General features: G+C 36.5%; 1 protein-coding gene across 2 annotated transcripts; it reads left to right on the forward strand.

Moving 5' to 3' along the window:
- Window positions 1-443: 443 nt before the first annotated feature.
- On the forward strand, window positions 444-7,396 carry LOC101851620 (beta-1,4-galactosyltransferase 7). 2 transcript variants are annotated; one of them, XM_005090428.3, is made up of 7 exons: window positions 444-575; window positions 867-1,083; window positions 1,634-1,817; window positions 2,878-3,103; window positions 4,770-4,853; window positions 5,416-5,520; window positions 7,043-7,396. In XM_005090428.3, the coding sequence occupies exons 2-7, from the start codon at window positions 921-923 to the stop codon at window positions 7,268-7,270; spliced, it is 990 nt and encodes a 329-aa protein (XP_005090485.2). In that variant the 5' UTR covers window positions 444-575; window positions 867-920; the 3' UTR covers window positions 7,271-7,396. The 2 variants fall into 2 exon arrangements, with proteins under 2 accessions (XP_005090485.2, XP_035827252.1); XM_035971359.1 differs by having other exon boundaries at window positions 444-1,083.
- The last annotated feature ends 11,771 nt before the right edge of the window (window positions 7,397-19,167 follow it).

The raw sequence follows: 19,167 nt of genomic DNA on the forward strand, positions 1-19,167 counted from the left end.
TTATAAGAGGTGATCAGCCTCTGAATGATGGGAAAAATTAATAATTCCATAGCAAATACGAAACTTCATAGCTTGGCCTGTTTGAGAGCAGAATTCCTGACTCCAAAAAAACAACAACAAATAAATCGATTATTAGCTCATCTTCCCTTGTCTAACAGAAAGGCAAAAGCGTCCATCCTATGTATAATATAGATGTTTCAACAGAGGTTAATTTACAGTCCTCTCTCTCTCTCTCTGTCTGTCTGTCTCTCTGTCTGTCTGTCTGTCTGTCTCTCTCTCTCCTCTCTCTCTCTCTCTCTCTCTCTCTCTCTCTCTCTCTCTCTCTCTCTCTCTTCAGCTCAATCTAATTGTATGAATACCATAAAGAACGATGGTAGCCTAGACACTTTTCAATTTCTCAAAAATGAAAGATCAACTTCCGCCAAGAAACGAAACTAGACACGTTTTCATAGTATCAGTGTTTTTGTCAACTTTCTGTTTCTGTCTCGACCTTTTTGTGTATCGATGAGATTTGATATCAGATAGGGATACATTAGTTGCTTTTTTTTAGCAGAGAAATTCTGGATTTTGAACTGGTGAAGTCTTTTCGCCGCCATTGCTTTCATTCTGTGTGACTCTTCTCATCATATTCATCTGGAATTGTTGATATGAGATAGAATAGAGGCCATCATAGACATTTCATTAGACTCTAGTCATACTCTGCTGTTCGTCTCGAGATTAGATCTAAAATCTAGATCTAGATCTAGATCTAGATCTACTCTCAAATTTATTATAATTACTCCTGATTTTAGAGATCGACAGGAATTATTATTGGACCCTTCTAGAAATCTAGATCTAGATCTAGATATCTATTTTCCATTCTCTAGATTCCAGATGTAAGGCTTTTCATTTTTTGTGAGGACGTCACTGAAACTGAATGGATGGCCAGGCGAACTTTTGTCTCCAAATTTCGCCTGCTTCTGCTTGGCGTGATTGTCACTTTCTTGGTAGCTGCTTTTTATGGATTTAGCCTTGTACAGAATGGCTCACTTTTGAATTGCCAATGTTCTTCCACAAAGACAAGTCAAGATGTTGGTGTTGAAGGTAAAGTTTCATCATAAAAACTCTGGCTCTTCTATTCTAGAGTCTTGATCTAGATCTAGATTCTAGATCCTGAAATCTAGATAGATTCTATTACGCCTTTCATTCTGTTGGTATTGTGAGATTAATGAGGGATGGACAAATAAGTAGAGCCATTGTATTCTTTATCCTTTTAATATTTTGAATCACATTCCATTCATCCCACTCAGACTCAGGGTAGTCCTCGCCATTACCGGCATCTAATTAGGTAAGATCTTCAAGATATTATTATATCAATAACATCCTGTGTAGTAAATTTATGGTTTCCCATGCAACATATTTTGTCCCAGACTGGCCGGGTTGGGGATAGGGTCTCGCTCAGTGCTGTATGGGTGGCTAGGCCATGGACAGTGTTACGTGTCACCAGTGTATCGGTGGCTAGGGCTCATACGGTTAAACCATGAAACTGAGTTAAACTTGGGAGGCTATCAAATGTTGGATTTTTTTTTTTTATAATATGAATGTCCAACAAAAATATGAACAGATTCCAATGAAGCTCTTCCAACTTTTTCAGATGTCAGGAAAGGTGGTTCCGAGGAAAAGCCTGATACAGGAGAGGACCACAAGCTTTGTATCCTGGTTCCATTCCGAGACCGTTTTGAAGAGCTTTTGGAATTTGCCCCATTTCTCGGAAAATTCTTAGAGCGACAGAAAGTTAACCACAAAATTGTGATTATTAATCAGCTTGATAAATACAGGTAATTAAAATATGTGGCACCATGTGGTGGAATCAGGCACTCGTCAATTTCTAGGCATATGGGGTTATTGGTATCATCTTCAAGGTTGTTCATTTGCTTTGAAATGCTCTTGGGGGAAAAAATATCCATCTTTTTTTATAATAGAAGTTGAGATATTTGCCATTTAGAGGAGGTGAGGGTCATCATCTGGTTTCCAGAGGTAAAAATTATCAAGAAAATCACAAATTGTCGCCAAAGTTTGCTAACTTCCCTAGCTTAAGAGGCCTTGGAAACCAAAAGAATTAATATTTTGTGCCTTTAATCAATTTTTTTCGGTAAAATCCTCACAGAAATGTGTTTTTAAATGAACGTAAAAGGTATTGAGTCAATAAAACAAAAATAGAACAAAACTTCCAGGCGGCCAGAAAAACGCTAGTTTCTTTGATTTCGATATTTTGACGAGGGCCTGATTTCACCACGATGCCTCACATGTATTCTTATTTTATAACTTGTAAATTTTTATATATATGCTAAAAATGTTATCATATAGATGTTTGATAACTGCTTTCTTGTTTGTTATATATTGACAACATTTTGGAGTGAAGATCCCTCCATGCATGTAAAGCTAAGAGTCAGTGTTTATCCTGGATTACATTGACTTAAAGGCCTTGGTTCTGGTTCTTAATATAAAATGCAGAAGGTTTTGTTATAGCTCTATGATGCCTGGGCTCAGATTAAAGGTCTTGAGATAGCAAAATCCTCTTTCACTGCCATGCTCTTTGGAAACAGGCTTCTTTCCTCGGTCCTATTAATGCTACCTTGAATTATTCCACAGTGAATTAAAAAATAATAATCTGGTCTGTAGCTTACAAATATGTATAGGGAATTCTGTTCTTTCCTGGCACTCCTCTCACCTTATACACTCAGGAGAGGAAAATAGCAATGCACGCCTTTGGCTTATAACAGTTAGCAGACAGCAGGTCTGTATCTAAAAATTTTTTAGATGCTCTCGTTATTTTAAGTGTAGCCACTTTTTGATGTTAGTAATCAAAACTGACCTCATTTAAATGTTGTTCTGCAGGTTCAATCGTGCTTCCCTGATCAATGCTGGATTTCTCCACACACGCCATGACTGTGACTACATTGCCATGCATGATGTGGACCTCCTCCCCATGAATGATGAGCTGAGCTACGCCTTCCCTGAGAGTGGGCCGTTCCATGTCGCTGCCCCATGGCTGCATCCGTTGTATCATTACAAAACTTTTGTAGGAGGAATCTTGTTGCTTCAAAGCAAGCACTTTGAAATGGTTAGTTCTAATTATTTCCTGCTTTCGAATTTCTTTGGATTGATGAAAGTAATTTTGAAATGGTAAAGTAAGTCTGTTTGCAATGTGAGTTGGCTCTGTGTTCTGAGATTAAGATGTTGATTTAACTAGTTTGTTTTATTATGCTATTTTTTTTTCACCATTTTGCATAGTTGTTACTCACTTGTGAGTAGGGCAAAACGGCAGGCTTAGTTGTATGCTTTGTTAACAAAAAGATTTGTGAGGTGTGCAGACAAAATGAGTAACTTCTCAGAATCTAGCTTTATGAAAATTGATACGTCAACTATATAGGTGGAGTTTGCACAATCTATAAGTATGGAATAATAAAAGACTCGGTAGAATTAAAGAAAATGCCATTTTAATTGAAAATCTATAAATCTGACTCCAGTGTCAATTTTCAGCAGATATCTCCATTCTTAGATTGTGAGAAGTTACTCATTTTGTCAACATACCTCACATTTGTTAAGTAAAATGTATTGCAGGAGAGCAACTGTGGAGAAAGTAATTTACCCATCGTCTGGAAGGCTTGTATCATGACTCATGTTGAAAATGTTTAAGAAGGATAGATATTATGCTTATATGTAGAGTTTACTTACTTGGTTACTTGGTTGGAGAATAGGCATCATTGCAGGTGGCACAATGCCATAGTTGCTCCTCCCTCCTCTCCTGTAGAGTTTATCACAACAAAATGGCTGTAAACTATTTGGTTTGGCCATGAAGAAAAAGGGATGTTTGTACAAATGAATGTTCCGTTCAAACCCCTTCAAAGTAAGGAAAATGAATGTTTCCGTAGATTTCAAGATTATTAAAAAATTGTTAATGTACACTTTTCTGAAAATCAAAATTTTGTAGAATGGAGACTGAGTGACACTTTATGTATGAAAATGAGTTTGAACAAAGTAGATAGAATTCTCTAAACTCTATGTGGTGTACTTAAAAAACAACAACTGAGACCTATCTTGATTGTAAAAGGGAATAATCTATTGCTTTGATTCTTTTGCGCAGTTCCTATGTTTTGGCTTTTATAAGGTGCATTGGAGAGACTGATAATCTTTTTAATCATCTGTCTATGTCTATGCACGTATGTGTCATCTATTCTCACATGATGATTTTTTTGTACATGATTGTAAAAAGCCAAGACATGAGAACGAGTTTACATCTTAAAAATCTCTTATGGGATTATATCTGTATCAGAGGACACAGTTTGACTCTTTTATCTCGTTTTGTGTGTTTTCATATCACTAAGAGCATTTTTTAAATGTAAAGTAAATTGTTGTTGTCTGAGTTACAATATGCCATGGCATGGAAAAACATTATATTATTATGAACTGTTGAAATGTTACAAAAACTATTTTTGGATTTCCTTGGCAGATAGTTTCTCTGTGCTACCCCAGAATGTTGCATTTTTGTCAATGGGCTTACCATAATGTATGATACAACATATGCTCATATGTGCCTAGTTTCTCTATATTGGGCTTGCTGTGTGGTACCATTACGATCATCAGCGGTGTTTTCTCTCACTTGTTTTCCATTTTACTGAAACAGCAAAACTCACTCAATAATACAATATTAGTGTCTGGACAAGACTTACTGCAATGACTTAAGTCCTCTTATAAAGCTCATCTCTCTTTTTAAAAATTTGAAACAGCTGAACGGATTATCCAACAAGTACTGGGGCTGGGGAAGGGAGGATGATGAGTTCTTTGTCCGTATGAGGAAGGCAAAATTGCAGGTTGGTGTTCATTAAATATTTGTGTATTTTTGTGTGTATATATTTATTTATCTGTCTGTCAGCATGTTTTAATAACATGTCATTTTTATGTACATCTGAAATATAGTTTTAAAAGATTTCCTGGTGATGAAAGGGATTAGATGTAAATAAGATATTCTGATGGACTCTTCCACCTTTCAGTCCCATTTGGTTCCTGCACAGGGTCAGATTAAAGTTTCAGGCCAGTAAAATTTTGTTTTGATCTTGTGTACCAAATTACTGACCATCCTTTTGCACAATATCATTGAGAATTGCTGTGAATATTAGCTACAACACATTCTAGCTCGCACTGAGGGAGCTCCTAGTTCAGAATGTTAGGACATATTTTTCTGTTTAGCAATGAACCCATTTTACTTTGTATTTCTGCTCCAATTTGACCTCTTGAGCCTTAATTGAAAACTATTTCACCCCTTAATATCAATGGAAACAAATCGATAGAAAAAAATTATTTCTGTCATTTATGAAAGTGCCAGTTAGTAGTTGGTGCAAAGATGGTTTTAAATTATCTATTCTTTGGTCCCAGCTGAGCAGACCAGGCAATTTGACCACCGGCTACAAATCCTTTAGACATGTCCATGACAGGAGAAAAAGACCACGAGACAGCCACAAGTATTATGATCAGTGGGAGGTAGGTGAACTTGTTAGTTCTTTTTTGTTTTGTAGTCTTGTGCTATCCAGCTTAAAGTCTCACATGCCTTCACATTTCTTAATCGATTCCTTGACCTTTTTATTGTTGTGCTTTATTTAGTTGTCTGTTGCTATTGGAAAAATTGTGTGTTGGACTGTGTCTAATTGAGTGTGTTCACTATAATCTCTCAGGCAGTTGTTTAATAATGCTTCTACCATACATTCCTTGTTTCTATTCTGCACAGCTTATTGATTTTGTCCTGTTCAATTACATTGATGCATTTTGTCTTAGCCAACCTTTCTGTCTTTGGAAAATGAGAAATGTTCACATCTCTCGGGATCATCGGCGATTTAGTCCTTTTTATTTTTAGGTGAAATATATTCAATACCCATAGAGTCAACTGATTATGTTCATCGTTTTCCTGTGTAGCTCTACACTGCACTTGTAAAGTAGCCTGTTTTAATATCTCAGAGAGCCTTAAGTTTAGTTGTAGAGTCTGATCTTCTTGTAGATAGCCATCTGCTCCTTAAAACTCATAAATAATTTTTGTTTTCAATGTGTCATCATAATCTAGCTCCTGGTCTAGGGGGGCTGAGGCTGTTATTGTGCCTTCTCACTGTAAGCTACAACTCAGCAGTAGCAGCTCCAATATATCGTTTTCAAAATTCTTCTTTTATTTTGAAATGGGATACCAACATTAGATTTTATGATTTGCAGATGGTTGGTGGGTGCTCTGATGTGGTTTGCGCCTTCTTTCCTAGCAAACATCTATTGTCCTTCTTTTTTTTTGTGTTTGTTACTCTCTTGTAACTCGTCTAATCTTCAGCACTAATATGACCTTATTGTGTTGCAAGTTCGGTAAAACTCTTACTTAAACTAAAGAGTTCATGATTTGACTTAATGATTGAAGTTCTTCTAGGATTTCACATTGTTTTGTGGTAGTGGTCTTACAGCTGGTTACTGAAAATGCTTTGCTTTCATTTGTGTTGTTGTCCCAAAGATCCATGAAGGTTGTTTTCTTTGAATGAAGACTAGTTTTCTTTTCTGTGTTAATGGTGGTCTGTTGATAGAGATAAATTTCATCAGAGATTTCTCATCTCTCTCTTCTTTTTGCTTCTAGTATCTTTAAGTCCTTTTACTTATGCCTAATGACACTAATGTGCACTATCCTTATTGCTTTGTACTACTCAAATGGTCAAAGATAGGAGTTATTTTCTTTCTTCCTTTTCTGTATCATTTTTTTCCTGAAATAATTAACACTATGATACTGAGTTTTGAAGACTCTGCATTCAGTTACCTGTGGACATATTTTCCATTTTTATGCTGTGCAAATGAAATCAACTAAAACGTTTGATTTTTTTCTGAAGACATTATTTCTGTCTTCTGAATCGAGTCATCTAAATTGTCTAAATAGCAATCTAATCGTTTTACCTCCTGTTCCAGAGCAGTTTAGGGGCGGTATTTTTTCCCCTTGATTTTGTTTTTGTTGCCTGGTTGTGATCTGTTGATATATGAATTGCAGAAAACACGGCGCCTGGACAAAGAAACGGGTTTGACTACAGTAGAGTACACAGTGGACTCAGTCAGTCAGCTGACCATTGATGACACTGCCGTGACTGTGATGAATGTGTACCTGGAATGCAACGTTGACGTCACTCCCTGGTGCCTGCAAGCGGAGGATCATCCATGGTATGAGAAGAGAAAGGAGGCGCAAGCCAAAGCTTCACAAAAACAGCCAACACAGACATAAGGGCCTCGGTAGAAGTGCAACAGCCACAGCTTCTCGAGAAGATGAAAGAAAAAGAAATGTATACTTACTGCATTACACTAAAATGGTTGGATTTTAATCAAATCAGTGTTTATGTTGAGGTTTGTTGAAATGGGGAAGTCTCATTTAATGATTGCTCTATTGTCAGTATTTTTGTCCCTAGGATTAATAGTGTGTCTGGTAAATGGACTGACAAACTTTAGTGCTTCACATACCCTCCACATACTTAATGATGCTCAGGGATATGAAATGAACTGTATAGAACAGGCTCTGAACAAAGTGTAGCTTTACAATGGTGATATTTCTTAACATTACAAATTATAGCTCTGCTAAATATACTTATAATTGTTTCTACTTTACATTTAAGTATTGGGATCATGTTTTGTGTGTATTTCCTATTTTTATGCTTGACAAAGTAAGTTAATACTGATGAACTTAAGTAATGTGACAGTTGTACCATATGACTCATCAACTTTTCAGTTTCCAGTCCTGTTGTAGTAGAACGTTTCTTGTAATTTTTTGGAGAAAGTTTGTTGAAGAACAATCTAAAGAAGAGGGTCCAGAAATTATAAGAAAGCCATAGAAGCCTTGCTGGCTCACATGATTATGTTGGTTTTTTAGGATTTTATAAATGGAAAGCGAGCCTATTCATCCTGAATAGCCTCCATCAACTAGAGAGGAATTTTCAGCCCTGTTGAGAAATAGTTTTCTCTGTATATTTGTGGATGAGATTTCCTTTTTTTTCTTTTGTTTTCTGTGTTTTATTTTCACTTGCATATTTACACGTCAAAATAAAATGTGTCATTTTATTCTTGAGCTGTGGTTATGCTAGGTTTTTGTGGAAAATGAGATTAGAAAGTAACGTTGCTGTGACATTTATGAGTATAAAATGCTTTGGTCTTGAGCCTGATGGGTTAAAAAGAAATATTTCAAGTTTTGAAGAGATTCATTGATATATTATTGCATGGAAGATAATTATGTAAACACAAAATATTTACTACTGCCATTTATCAGCATTATTTTTATCACTTTGCTTGAGACACATTTTTACCTTTGTTATGTTTTTCCATCAGTGTTGTCTATTTTGTGTGAGGTTTTCAATATTTTTTTTTTTTCAAGTATATATACATTTCTCACAAGTTTTTAACCATGTATTGTAAAGAATGATTAGAAGTATCTGTGCTATCTTCGTTTATATGCAATAGAGCTTGATCAGGCCAATGCTGCCTAGAAATTTCTGGTTGCTATGAGTACATGGAAATGACTGTCTACACTTACGTTATCTTGTGTCTCTTTAGGTTTTTAAAAAATGTTTTTGCTTCATCGTTTTTCTATTTTCTTGAAGCTGGCTTTGAATTCTCTCTTCTAGCTCTTGCAGTCTTCTGTCATCTATATCCTGGTTCTGATGTTCACCTTTCTTGTGGTCATGTCCCTCTTTCAAGCATTTTTGTGTCTTAGAAGAATTGTTCTGTTTGGAGGGGGGGGGGGGGGGGGGGGGCGTGGTCTAGGGTTACGGTGTTTGCCTTTCATTCAAGAGGTCCTGGGTTTGAAACATGACAGCAGCGTAAAATTTTCTTCTTTAAAAAATCTTCTTCTTTCAAATTTCCTTCTCTCTAATCATGTTCTGTAGTCTGCTTTCATCTCCAGTTATCTTGATCTTAGTGCTGAGATTTCTGTTCCACCAAATTTTTTATGATAGATTCCACATGTTGTGGAAATGTTACAAATTCTGATGTTTACCTGTTGATCAGGTTCCTACTGCTGTTGATAGTGGAACCTAATATGTGAAGTGGTTTACAGCTTCTAGTTTTTAAAATTTCGTATTGTAAATTCTGTTGTTCTGTTGCTTCCCCATAGTAGAAAACTTGTGTCTTTTTTCTCCTCTCATTTCTTACTAAGTGCTGAGTTCCATGTTTGACATTAGAATAGTAAATATGATGAATCTACTTTTTAAACATTAAGGAGAATTGTTAGTATTACATGTGTGAGATTGAAAGCTAAGTGAAACAATTACTACAAACGTGTTGAAAATTATAAGCTTATTTCTACTTCTTATAATACCTGAAAAGGACAAGGGTACCTCAGAGAATGACTATGCATGTTATTTTACATTTACATGTCTTTGTAATTGAGATTTTGATAACAGTTTCAATAATTTTATATAAACTGGCGTATGTATGCATCAATACAAACATTTATTGTTTCTAATATGCAATAGGAGAAGAGAGGCCCCTGACCTACTCTGCCTGAAAAAAGCAAAATTCTATTTAAAGGGATAAAATTGATAGGCATATTTTTATTGATGACTTACTTTCTTGAGCACTGAATTCTATACATTAGATATGCAACAACTTTAAAAGTTCTGATCGGCAATACTTGTTCTGGTCAGAAAAAAAAAGTAAAGTATCTGCATGTAAAAAATCATCACCTGAAAAAAAATGTGCTTTAATAAAAATGACTTCGTCCTGTTTCTCTGCTCCCTGAGTAAACATGCAATGTCAGTGAGCAATTTTTTTGTTAGTAACACAGGCCATTTTAACCATGTCAGCAGTGTTAGTCCCCTTTTTTATATTTATTTATTACACACAATGATTCTTATTTTTATCTATATTACATGTTGGGTCTTTTTGTGTGTAGTGTACTAACACGGTGCTCTCTTAGTCTATGCCAAAATCAAAACAATGAAAACTTGAGGAGTTATTGATTTAGTTTAATGGATCTATTGTTATTCAAGATACTCTCCATTGTTCTGTACACAGTTGAAAAAGTTGTTTTTCTGTGCTTACTCTTGAAAAAAAAACTGTGCCATTGATCCACAAGTGTCTGGAATGTGCAACGTTTGTTATGTAAAAGTTACCAACGTGTTCCTGAGAGTCTTCTGCCATTTATAATTTGCATTGTAATTGGGATTTGCCTTTGTTTTTCCTTTGAGAGCTTGAATTTCTGTGTCAGATAAACCATTCATGGTACTGGCTCAATTTTGGAACTGAAGGTGAAAGTAGAGAGTGCAAAAGATGAGCTGAGAAATACTATTACCCTGGTCACTCCCTGCTTATCATCATATACCATTTCCCCTTTCCCATGCTTGACCACATCCACTCACTGCACTGGTTTTGATCTCCAAATACTTGTACTGTGTTTACCTCAATGGAATTTTTTTTTTTCCCTTTCCGCACAGCTGTCTTCCTATCCTCTAAATGATGTGGGTGAACATTTTCAGCTTCAGCACAAACATTATAAAAGTGTTCATATTTGACCCTGTTGTCTGCCTATTTTTTCTTTCAATTTTGTCTCGCTTTTTGTCAGAGTATATCTCAGTCTGTGTTGTTGTTTGAATTTTTAAATGGAAATCAAAGAATTTATCAAACATTTTCAAACTGAAGCTTCTGTGGGAAGGAGATGACTGACACAGACAAAAAAGTATTATTGCGTCAATGTGTGTTTTGACAATGTGTGTATGAATTTTTACTTGTGTACAAAGCAGAATTTATTAGTCATTTTTTCTTTAAATTCTGTTGTATAAATATAAACTAAGATCAACCTTTACAGTCCTAAATCAAAATAATGCAATGTGATCTTATCCTTAGGTCAGTGCTGCTAAAGGATAAATGCCTTGTGTATAAATATAATATTCTTGTGTTGTTTACGTGACTGAATATAGGGGATAACTTCTTTTTCTCTGTGTGTAGAAGTGGACAAGTAGAAGAACTGGTTCAAGTTTGTACTTGTACTTCATATTTTTTCCTGCAAATGTCTATTTTTTGCTATGTTCCTTTGGCTGTGTCAGTTAATTAATTGTTCTGTTGCACATGAACAGTACATTACACTTGTTTACAACAGTGTTTTTCTTTGTGAAGGCTTGTTCTGTGGGAGATAAAACTAATTTGAAAATCAAATAATGCAATTTCAGTGTCTAATACTATCTTAAGTCAAGGAAGAGATGATTGGTATGTTTCATATCCTTTTGTCTATTTGCTGCTTAAGTTGACTTTGATATCTGTCAGTGTTCCTGAAATGGGTAATAAATTGTGCAGTTGTGAAGTGTATGTATAAGCATGATTATTATAGTAGGCTAAAAATTGTATTAGTATGTTTTAAAATTTTTAAAAAACTCTGAAGCTACTCTTTTCAACGCACCAAATGATGGGTTAATATAAATTTACCCCTTCAAAACACATTTTTTAAATGTTGGGTTAAATACTGTTAGCACACAGGTAGTTTTAGGATGCCATTGGCAGGTACTACTTTTTTGCTGTTGCCCGTTTTGTCTATGTCTCTCCATCCTGCTTCTCCCACCAGTAATTATCAATAACCTGACCATAGGCTTATTTTTTCTCTTCCAGAAAAATAAGCACAGTTTTTTCAGAACTTTCTATTATTAAACAGTTTCCAAGGCTCATGTAATGAGTCTGCTACTTCTGTCTATGGTCTCGTTACTCTCATGGGAAAGCATAGGGTCTGGTTTTCCCTCGAGCAATGTAGAATTCCCTTAGTTGACCTGGGACTATTCCTCGACCAAGTGGGGAGGAATAAGTGACCTCCCACTGGCTCCCACCAAGCCATTTATATATATGTGTCACGGTGCGGTGGAATCAGGCGTTCGTCAATTTTTGGGCATGTGGAGTTACTAGTATCACCTGAAAGCTTATGTATTTGCTTTGCCTTCATTGAAACAAATGATCATCTATCTTGAATAGAAGTCAAGATATTAGCAATTGAATGAGGTGGGGTTGACTGGTTTGAGTGATAAGATTAGCGAAAAAATGTCGGCCAAAATTTGTTAACTTCAATATCTTGAGAGTTCCTGAAAACTAAAAAATTACATATTTTGTACTTTTAATCAACATTTTTCAGTAAAATTCTCATGGAAATATGTTTTTATATGACGTGAAAGGTGTTCAGCCAAAAATACAAAAACTCGATAAAAATTGCCAAACTGGTAGTTGGTAGAAAAATGCCTGTTCCTTCGATTTATTATTTTGACGAACGCCTGATTTCACCATGATGTCTCACATATGATATTTTAAAGTAGAGAAGAGGCAGTAAAATCAAGTTAGTACTTTTCACCTGCAGTGGTTTCACTATGCGAGAGTTGTTTCTCATTGGAACTTGAGTGTTATGTTTTAAGATATAGGAATTTGTTTGCATCTTTGATTGCATGTCTTTCTGTCATTGTGAGTCATACCCTCTTCAGCATTTATATATGCGGATGTGTTGAATGTTGACCTGATATTATTTGCATTATATCTTATTGCTATTTGTTCACATGAAAAGAAAGTATTTTCATTCACGCAAGTCAAGTGTAATTGTCTATATTTTCTCCATGTATTGTTGTACATGTTATGAGAGTCTGAAAAGTTCTTTTTTACTATTTTTATTTTTGCAACCGTCTGTTGTCTTAGCCCTTCCTTTCTTTCTGTTATTATCATTTTGTGCTATTAGTTTTGTTCTCTAATGCAAAAAAACAGTCAATTGTTTTTGTCAACTTTTTTCAGAGTTTTGTTGATGTTTATTGCCCCACTAGACTCAGTGTGTATTATTTTTCAGCTGTTGCACTTGATCTCTCATGCAAACACCGCTCCAGGAGAAAAAGAATTTCAAGAAGGACAAGAAACATGATATTAGTACCTAGGATTTGATCCTTTCCAACCCTACCAAGTTGGGCATCTCTAATTAGATTTTGGTTGCTTGGTCTAGAAAGTGATTTTTCTGTGTTAGTTTGTTACATAACATAATTTTATTACTTTTGTTATGAAAAGATAACACTTTTTAGAAAAAGGAAGAAAACTATTTATTATGTGTCATGATGCCCATTTTTTCAACAATCTGAAGAACACGTGCCTCCATTATTTAGAGTGAGCAGTTTGAAGGTACTACTGGTAAGTTCTACTTCTTTTTTTTTGACATATGTGGTCTCTACCTGTCTGTTTTGCTTTTTCTCATCCAAAAATCACCACTATGGTGGCATTGTGCTTCTCTCAACTCAAACTAAAGCGGGTTAAAATCAACCGCTGCATTTGATGTAGGTTGCACCTTTGTTCTCTCTGCCACATCTGTTTTATAGAGTTATCTACCAGTGCCATCATTCTTCCTTAGAAGAGATAATATTTTTGGTTGATATTTTCTTTTCCTTTTTAGTTTCAATCTCAAGTTTATAAAAACAATATGAATGGCTTGTAGAGCAGAGAAATAAAAAAAAATAAATGGAAACTACTGTTTTGTATTGGGACAGTAATCTTGAGATATGGGTACGTAATATTATAGCTGTTATTTTCAAAGTGTAAAAGGATAGCATTAACTGTAGAACGCAAAGATAGCTGACAAGACTGAACTTGTATCTCTCATCAATTAATTACCTACGGGAGAGAACAAAATTACGATTAGGAGTGATTGGTTTGGGGGGGGGGGGGGGGGGGCTATCGTAAATTTAGTTTATTTAGATTAGCACTTGTTCAGAGACACTTTATAAATAACCCTTTTTATGTGGCAGATTAACTGTGTCACTATCTTCCCATCACCGAGTCTACATTCTTTTACAAGCTTACTCTTCATTGCTGATTGTAGCTGAATGGGATTAAACTTTTTTTCCTTTTCTGGCTTTGCAAGAAGATTCCTCTAGTAACTTTTCGTGTATTTTGCTATTCATGTTTTGTTTTATGGATAATGTTCTTTCCTGTGCCTATGCTGACATGCTGCTGGCTGTACATACATAGACACACTTGCTCTGATTCACTTTTGCATGCTCGTTCAATTCTTTTGTCCTGCCTTTCACTACTTTCAGCTTGTATTTCCTGCTGTGTATAGTTTCTAATGAATTGACTGTTTCTGTGTGTGGATGGTATCTTTTTTAGTGGGCTGTGTGCGCTGTATGTTGACAATGCTGTTTTGTTGATACCAAAGCATATTAAAATCTCAGTGGAATGTTCTCACCACCGTACTTCATGTAAAAAATCCTACTTTGTGGAACGAAGTTGAACTTTGTAGCTTTGCAGTTTTTTGTTATTGTTGATGTTACTTTTTTTAAAGATGATTTTTTGGCTCTTTTTTTCCCCATTTATTTTAGGGGGATTGGGGGGGGGGGGGGGGTAGAGAACAGGGTTACAGGCACTAAAATAAAAATTGTGGATTACCTTTTTTGACATAACCTTTTCATAATTTTGAAATTTTTTTTTTCAAACCCTCAGTTGTACTATGAATTTGTTTACTTGTATGATGGTTACTATGGCCAGTCGTCTGTCTTGTCCATTTGATTACAAGTTTGACAATATGAGTCGGCACAATTTTGACTTTGAATGGGGTTTTCTGCGTTTCGTAAATTGCCTTTTCACTGTTACATTGGAAGAGTTAATTCTGTGCTTTTAAAACATCTTGGGGATTATGCATTGTGAGAAAGAAAGGATTATTTATTTGTTTTGTATGTAAATGCTGTCTGTATGCAAGTCTCAGTGTTGAATGAAACAGAAAAAAGCCTTTTATTCCCTTACCTCCATGAGGAATGGTCTGCAAGTAAAAAAACTACTCTGATTTTTTTAATAGTTAAAATCCTAAGCATCGAAGATGTTTGTGAAACATATTATGCACCTCTCCAATGTCCTTCCTTTTTCCCAAATGTGGATGTCTGTATGTTTCTCAACTATAGTGGAAACCATATATAACAGGCCGGTAATAACAGGGATCCGGAAAAAAAATAATTTTTAAATCCCCGTTTTTCCTACACTTTGTCTCTATTAAAAGTTATCGGCAATAACAGGGCCTCATCGGAGCCCAATCGGTTATAGCAGGGACAAAGGCTCGTTAATAATGTGTAAAAAGTAAGAGAGAGAAAGAGAGAGAGAAACGCAGTGATGGAGCAAGCCCACGCAAGCCACGCCACTGCAACTACAAGCAACTGGTGAAGCGAGAGAGGGCTGCCGTATGCTGCAGACTTTGATCTAACCCTAAACCTAGCTACACGCATGTGTAATGTGTCATGCCTAGGCCTGCCACATGGCCAAAACCCCTGTCCGTGGGTACTTGTGGCAAGAGAAACTACCCATGAATAAATAGGCCTACAGCTGGATTAGTCTACAAATGCTTACTTTCCTTGCTTTTCTGATTTAACACGAATCTGACATAACAGGAATTTTTCTCTTATCCCACCATCCCAGTCATATCGGGTTTCCACTGTAATGTAGAATGATTGAGTCTATGCCTGTTAAAAGGATTGTATGCATTTTGTATTTCATCCATTTTCCCCGTGAGGCTGATGCAAGCATACATATAATACATGTTCATTTATATTTATATCCATAATTTTTATGAGAACTAGAGGGTTTCCCTGTCTAAAATATTGAAGCAGGGCAAGTATTTTACTCTAACCTTTAGTATCCTTTCGTCGTATACATTTGTTTAAAAAAGTCTTAGCGGAAGTCTGTGAAGTCTTTTGCTATGGTTTTGGATGGTATTTTAATTTAGTACAGCAAGTCTTTCTTATTGACTTTTGAAAGATATATGTGTAGTAAATTATAATTCAGCAAAGCATGATTCTCTTATGCAATGACGGTGAAGACATAGTGTGCATTTATTATATCAGTCTTTCGTATTGAGCCCGGGAGTATTTGTGTATGTTTAGTGTGCCTGTCTTTGATAGAATGATAAATGATTTGTGTTTTGAAGCAAGTAATCTTCATGCATCTGTTGCCAATTGAAAATTGCATTTCTTTGCACTGTGTTGTGTGTGCTTGTAAGTTGTACCAATGTTTCATATTTGTTCATGAAAATGCCTAACGTCAATACTATCACTTGGACTGGGTTACATATAATAGTATCATTAGTTATACATGTATTATAATAATACAAATACTATGCTGTTGCGGATTGCGCGTCCGAAACACTCAATAAAAAAAAATCGATGTAAATTTGCAATGTCGTTTTTTGTTTGTTTTTTTTCTTTTTGCGTCGACTCCGGCTTTCATGTCGTACTGTTTGTTGAAAAATACCTTTTCATTGTTTATTCCCCTTACTTCTTTTCAGTGTTTGCGTATCGTTGTTCACGTTCAGTTTAATATCCTTATCATCATTTCAACTTGAAATACACTTCTGCTCTATTTGGCTTTGGCATACTAAACGAAACGTTCTGATTTGGAGGAATATGTGTTGTCCAGATGCAGTTTACAGCGAAAAACGTAAGTGTTGGTCGCATCTCGCCAGAGGCGGGGAGGGTGGGATTTGGAGCAGTAAAAGTTGCTGTAACTGGGTTAATCTCTCTTTTGAAGCTGCCGAGAGCGATTAGTTTCTATTTCTCTTGTATTCATCTTGTCCGCTAATAGAATGTTAGTGTCAAACTCCACCTTTTCTGCACAATTTAGATCATTTTGAAAACCGAACTGCTGCGCCTTTGAATGCTAGGCCACCAGAGCCTAGTACAAACGAGGGGCATACCAAAAGTTTTTTACCTGACCATGAAGGAATATAAGTAGAAGGCTGAAATTTGGGGGTGAAAGCCAACAATCATCTTCCTAGAATGCATGTAAATTTGGGGGAATTTCCAATGACTGGTTTTACCACCAGCGCACTGTGAGTGAATGGGGCTATGTTGTTCTCCAGTTTCAACAAACAAACAAAAAAAATTGAGCACAGGGCAGTAATGACGTGTTTGTTCTTGCAGGCAAGCAAAAGCAGGATAATTTTACGAATATGCATGCCGCATATGGAACTGATTGCCCATCCTATACTACGATGAATAATTTTGGTGTAAAACATTCAAATGCAGATTCGTGGGCAGTAGAGGGCTGGTTTCCTGACAGAGAGAGGGTCCTCTATTCTCAAGGTCTTTTCAAGGTCATATACACTGATGGCAAAAATGTTTAACTGTGGGAGGCGACTACATAGAAAAAGACTAAGCCTAAAGCCAAGTTTCAGCTCCCTACCTTTATTCCTTCCTTGTCAGGAAAAAAAACAACTTTCTTATGCCCCTCGTACATATTACAACAGCCTAGCAGACAAAGGTAAATAGTCGATAAAATAGCTTTTCCATATCAGAGCCGAATTCAACCTCTGCGCGCATACAGAAAAGAACCTAACTCAGTACAACATAGATGGCGATTCATCACGACGGTCATCAAAATGTTACCGTGAGCTCTATTTCAAGACTGGTCCGTTTATTGAAGTAAAACGACCGGTTGACGGCTTGAAGGCAGTGCATTGGAGTAACAAGTTTGGGTATATTACCCAACATTGGACTAGCGAGCATTTCTTACATTGGAATAGTGAGTTTAAAATTTTTAAATTTCTTTTTGTTATGCTTTTTTCTATATTTCTTTTCATTTTCTTTTTGCGTGTAGATGTAGTTGAAACCTCCTACGGACAGGTACATGTATTATTTTCATCCAAATACCGAACTTCTGCACTACGCATGTAGAACTTCATAAAACATCGTTTGCGCGTGTAGGAACGTCTGTCTTGAAGATAAATATGTCTCTTATTTTGCTGTTGTCACCACAAGACGCGCCAAAAACCCGATTGTAAAAAAATAACTATTTTCTGAACAAGGCTTCTCAATACAGTTGAGTATAGACGTTTTAAACAATATACATGTAGTGGAAATTCTGTCAATAATACATGTAATGAGCGACGACACTTTGAGGGTGGTTTTAATTCACCCTGGTGGTCGTGTGTTGTTGTTTCGATTTTATTGTTTCATTCTGAGTGTCTTTTCTCCACTGTCAAGAGCCTTGTAGGAACGCAGTTGGGATACGAGGTGGTATCGATTGCATTACAAAGAGAATAATCTTGTCTATGCCCAGGAACTGCTCGCTTTTCCAATGTTAGCCAACATTGTTTGGTAAACAATAGATGTAGAATTTTTCGCTATTCCTATGCGCTCCTAGCTTGAAGAGGACCCAACAAAACAGTTAGCTCACAATTGACTGATAAGTTTAAAAAGTATAATTTGGTTCCAGACATAACGTTTTCAGTTGGCAGGTATCGATTTTGGATCGCCATGAGATTTTTTAACGTGCGCAACTTGCACACGGGACCTCCGAGATTTTTCGCTCTTATCTGAGCCACAATTTACTAGGCGGAACCCGTGGTCGAGAGGTTACGGTGTTCGCCTGTCATTCAATAGGTCCTGGGTTCGAAACATGACAGTGAAGGAACATTTTTTCTCATGACATTTTCCCCTTTCACCTCCTCTCCTGCTCTCTAACCATGCTCTGTCGTCTGCTTTCGTTTCCACTTTCAACCCCCCCCCCCTTTTGCCACCTTCTCTGGGCTCCTGACTCTTTCTGCAGCCTTTCCCCCCCCCTTTTGCCACCTTCTCTGGGCTCCTGACTCTTTCTGCAGCCTTTCTACTGCCACTCCTTGGCTCCTTATTACGCTGTCTTTCAGCTACACCCTGATCTTAGGGTAGGTAACATGTTACACCTAGCCTTCTCGGATATGGGCGAAAAATCGCGGAGGTCTCCTGTGTGCAAGTTGCGTACATTAAAGATCCCTTGGGGGTCCAAAACCGATAAGAGTAGGCTTCGGCCGCCACCTGGGCAAAATTCAAAATTCATTCGAACCAAAGTAAAAATGTTTAATGTGTCCCGCGCGCTCTTATAACCTTATGCAGTTGCGAGTGCCGTGAAACACTAACCAAAACAAAACAAGAGATCTTGAATTGTAAATGATGTGGTCCTGAAACGTAAGCAACTCCACCGAGTAAATAGGCCGCATATAATAGCAATTAACGCTGATGCTTTACTAGAAATGTTCAAATATTTATTACGAGAGCCACAGGGATATAGATCAAACTTCTCTCGCACGCTGATGGTTAAGTAATCCTTTTCGGTTTTTCTAGTTTAGTTATAGTAGAAGGTTTTACGGCGCTCACAACTGCATAAGGTCATATGAGC

Source organism: Aplysia californica, unplaced genomic scaffold (genome assembly GCF_000002075.1).
Source record: "Aplysia californica isolate F4 #8 unplaced genomic scaffold, AplCal3.0 scaffold00016, whole genome shotgun sequence".
Lineage (NCBI taxonomy): Eukaryota > Metazoa > Mollusca > Gastropoda > Aplysiida > Aplysiidae > Aplysia > Aplysia californica.

Excerpts from the sequence above, each read along its gene's own strand:
- LOC101851620 (XM_035971359.1), top strand. The coding sequence starts at position 921 with ATGGCCAGGCGAACTTTTGTCTCCAAATTTCGCCTGCTTCTGCTTGGC. Across the intron at positions 4,854-5,415 it reads TGAGGAAGGCAAAATTGCAG|CTGAGCAGACCAGGCAATTT; the intron begins GTTGGTGTTCAT and ends CTTTGGTCCCAG. Across the intron at positions 5,521-7,042 it reads AGTATTATGATCAGTGGGAG|AAAACACGGCGCCTGGACAA; the intron begins GTAGGTGAACTT and ends TATGAATTGCAG.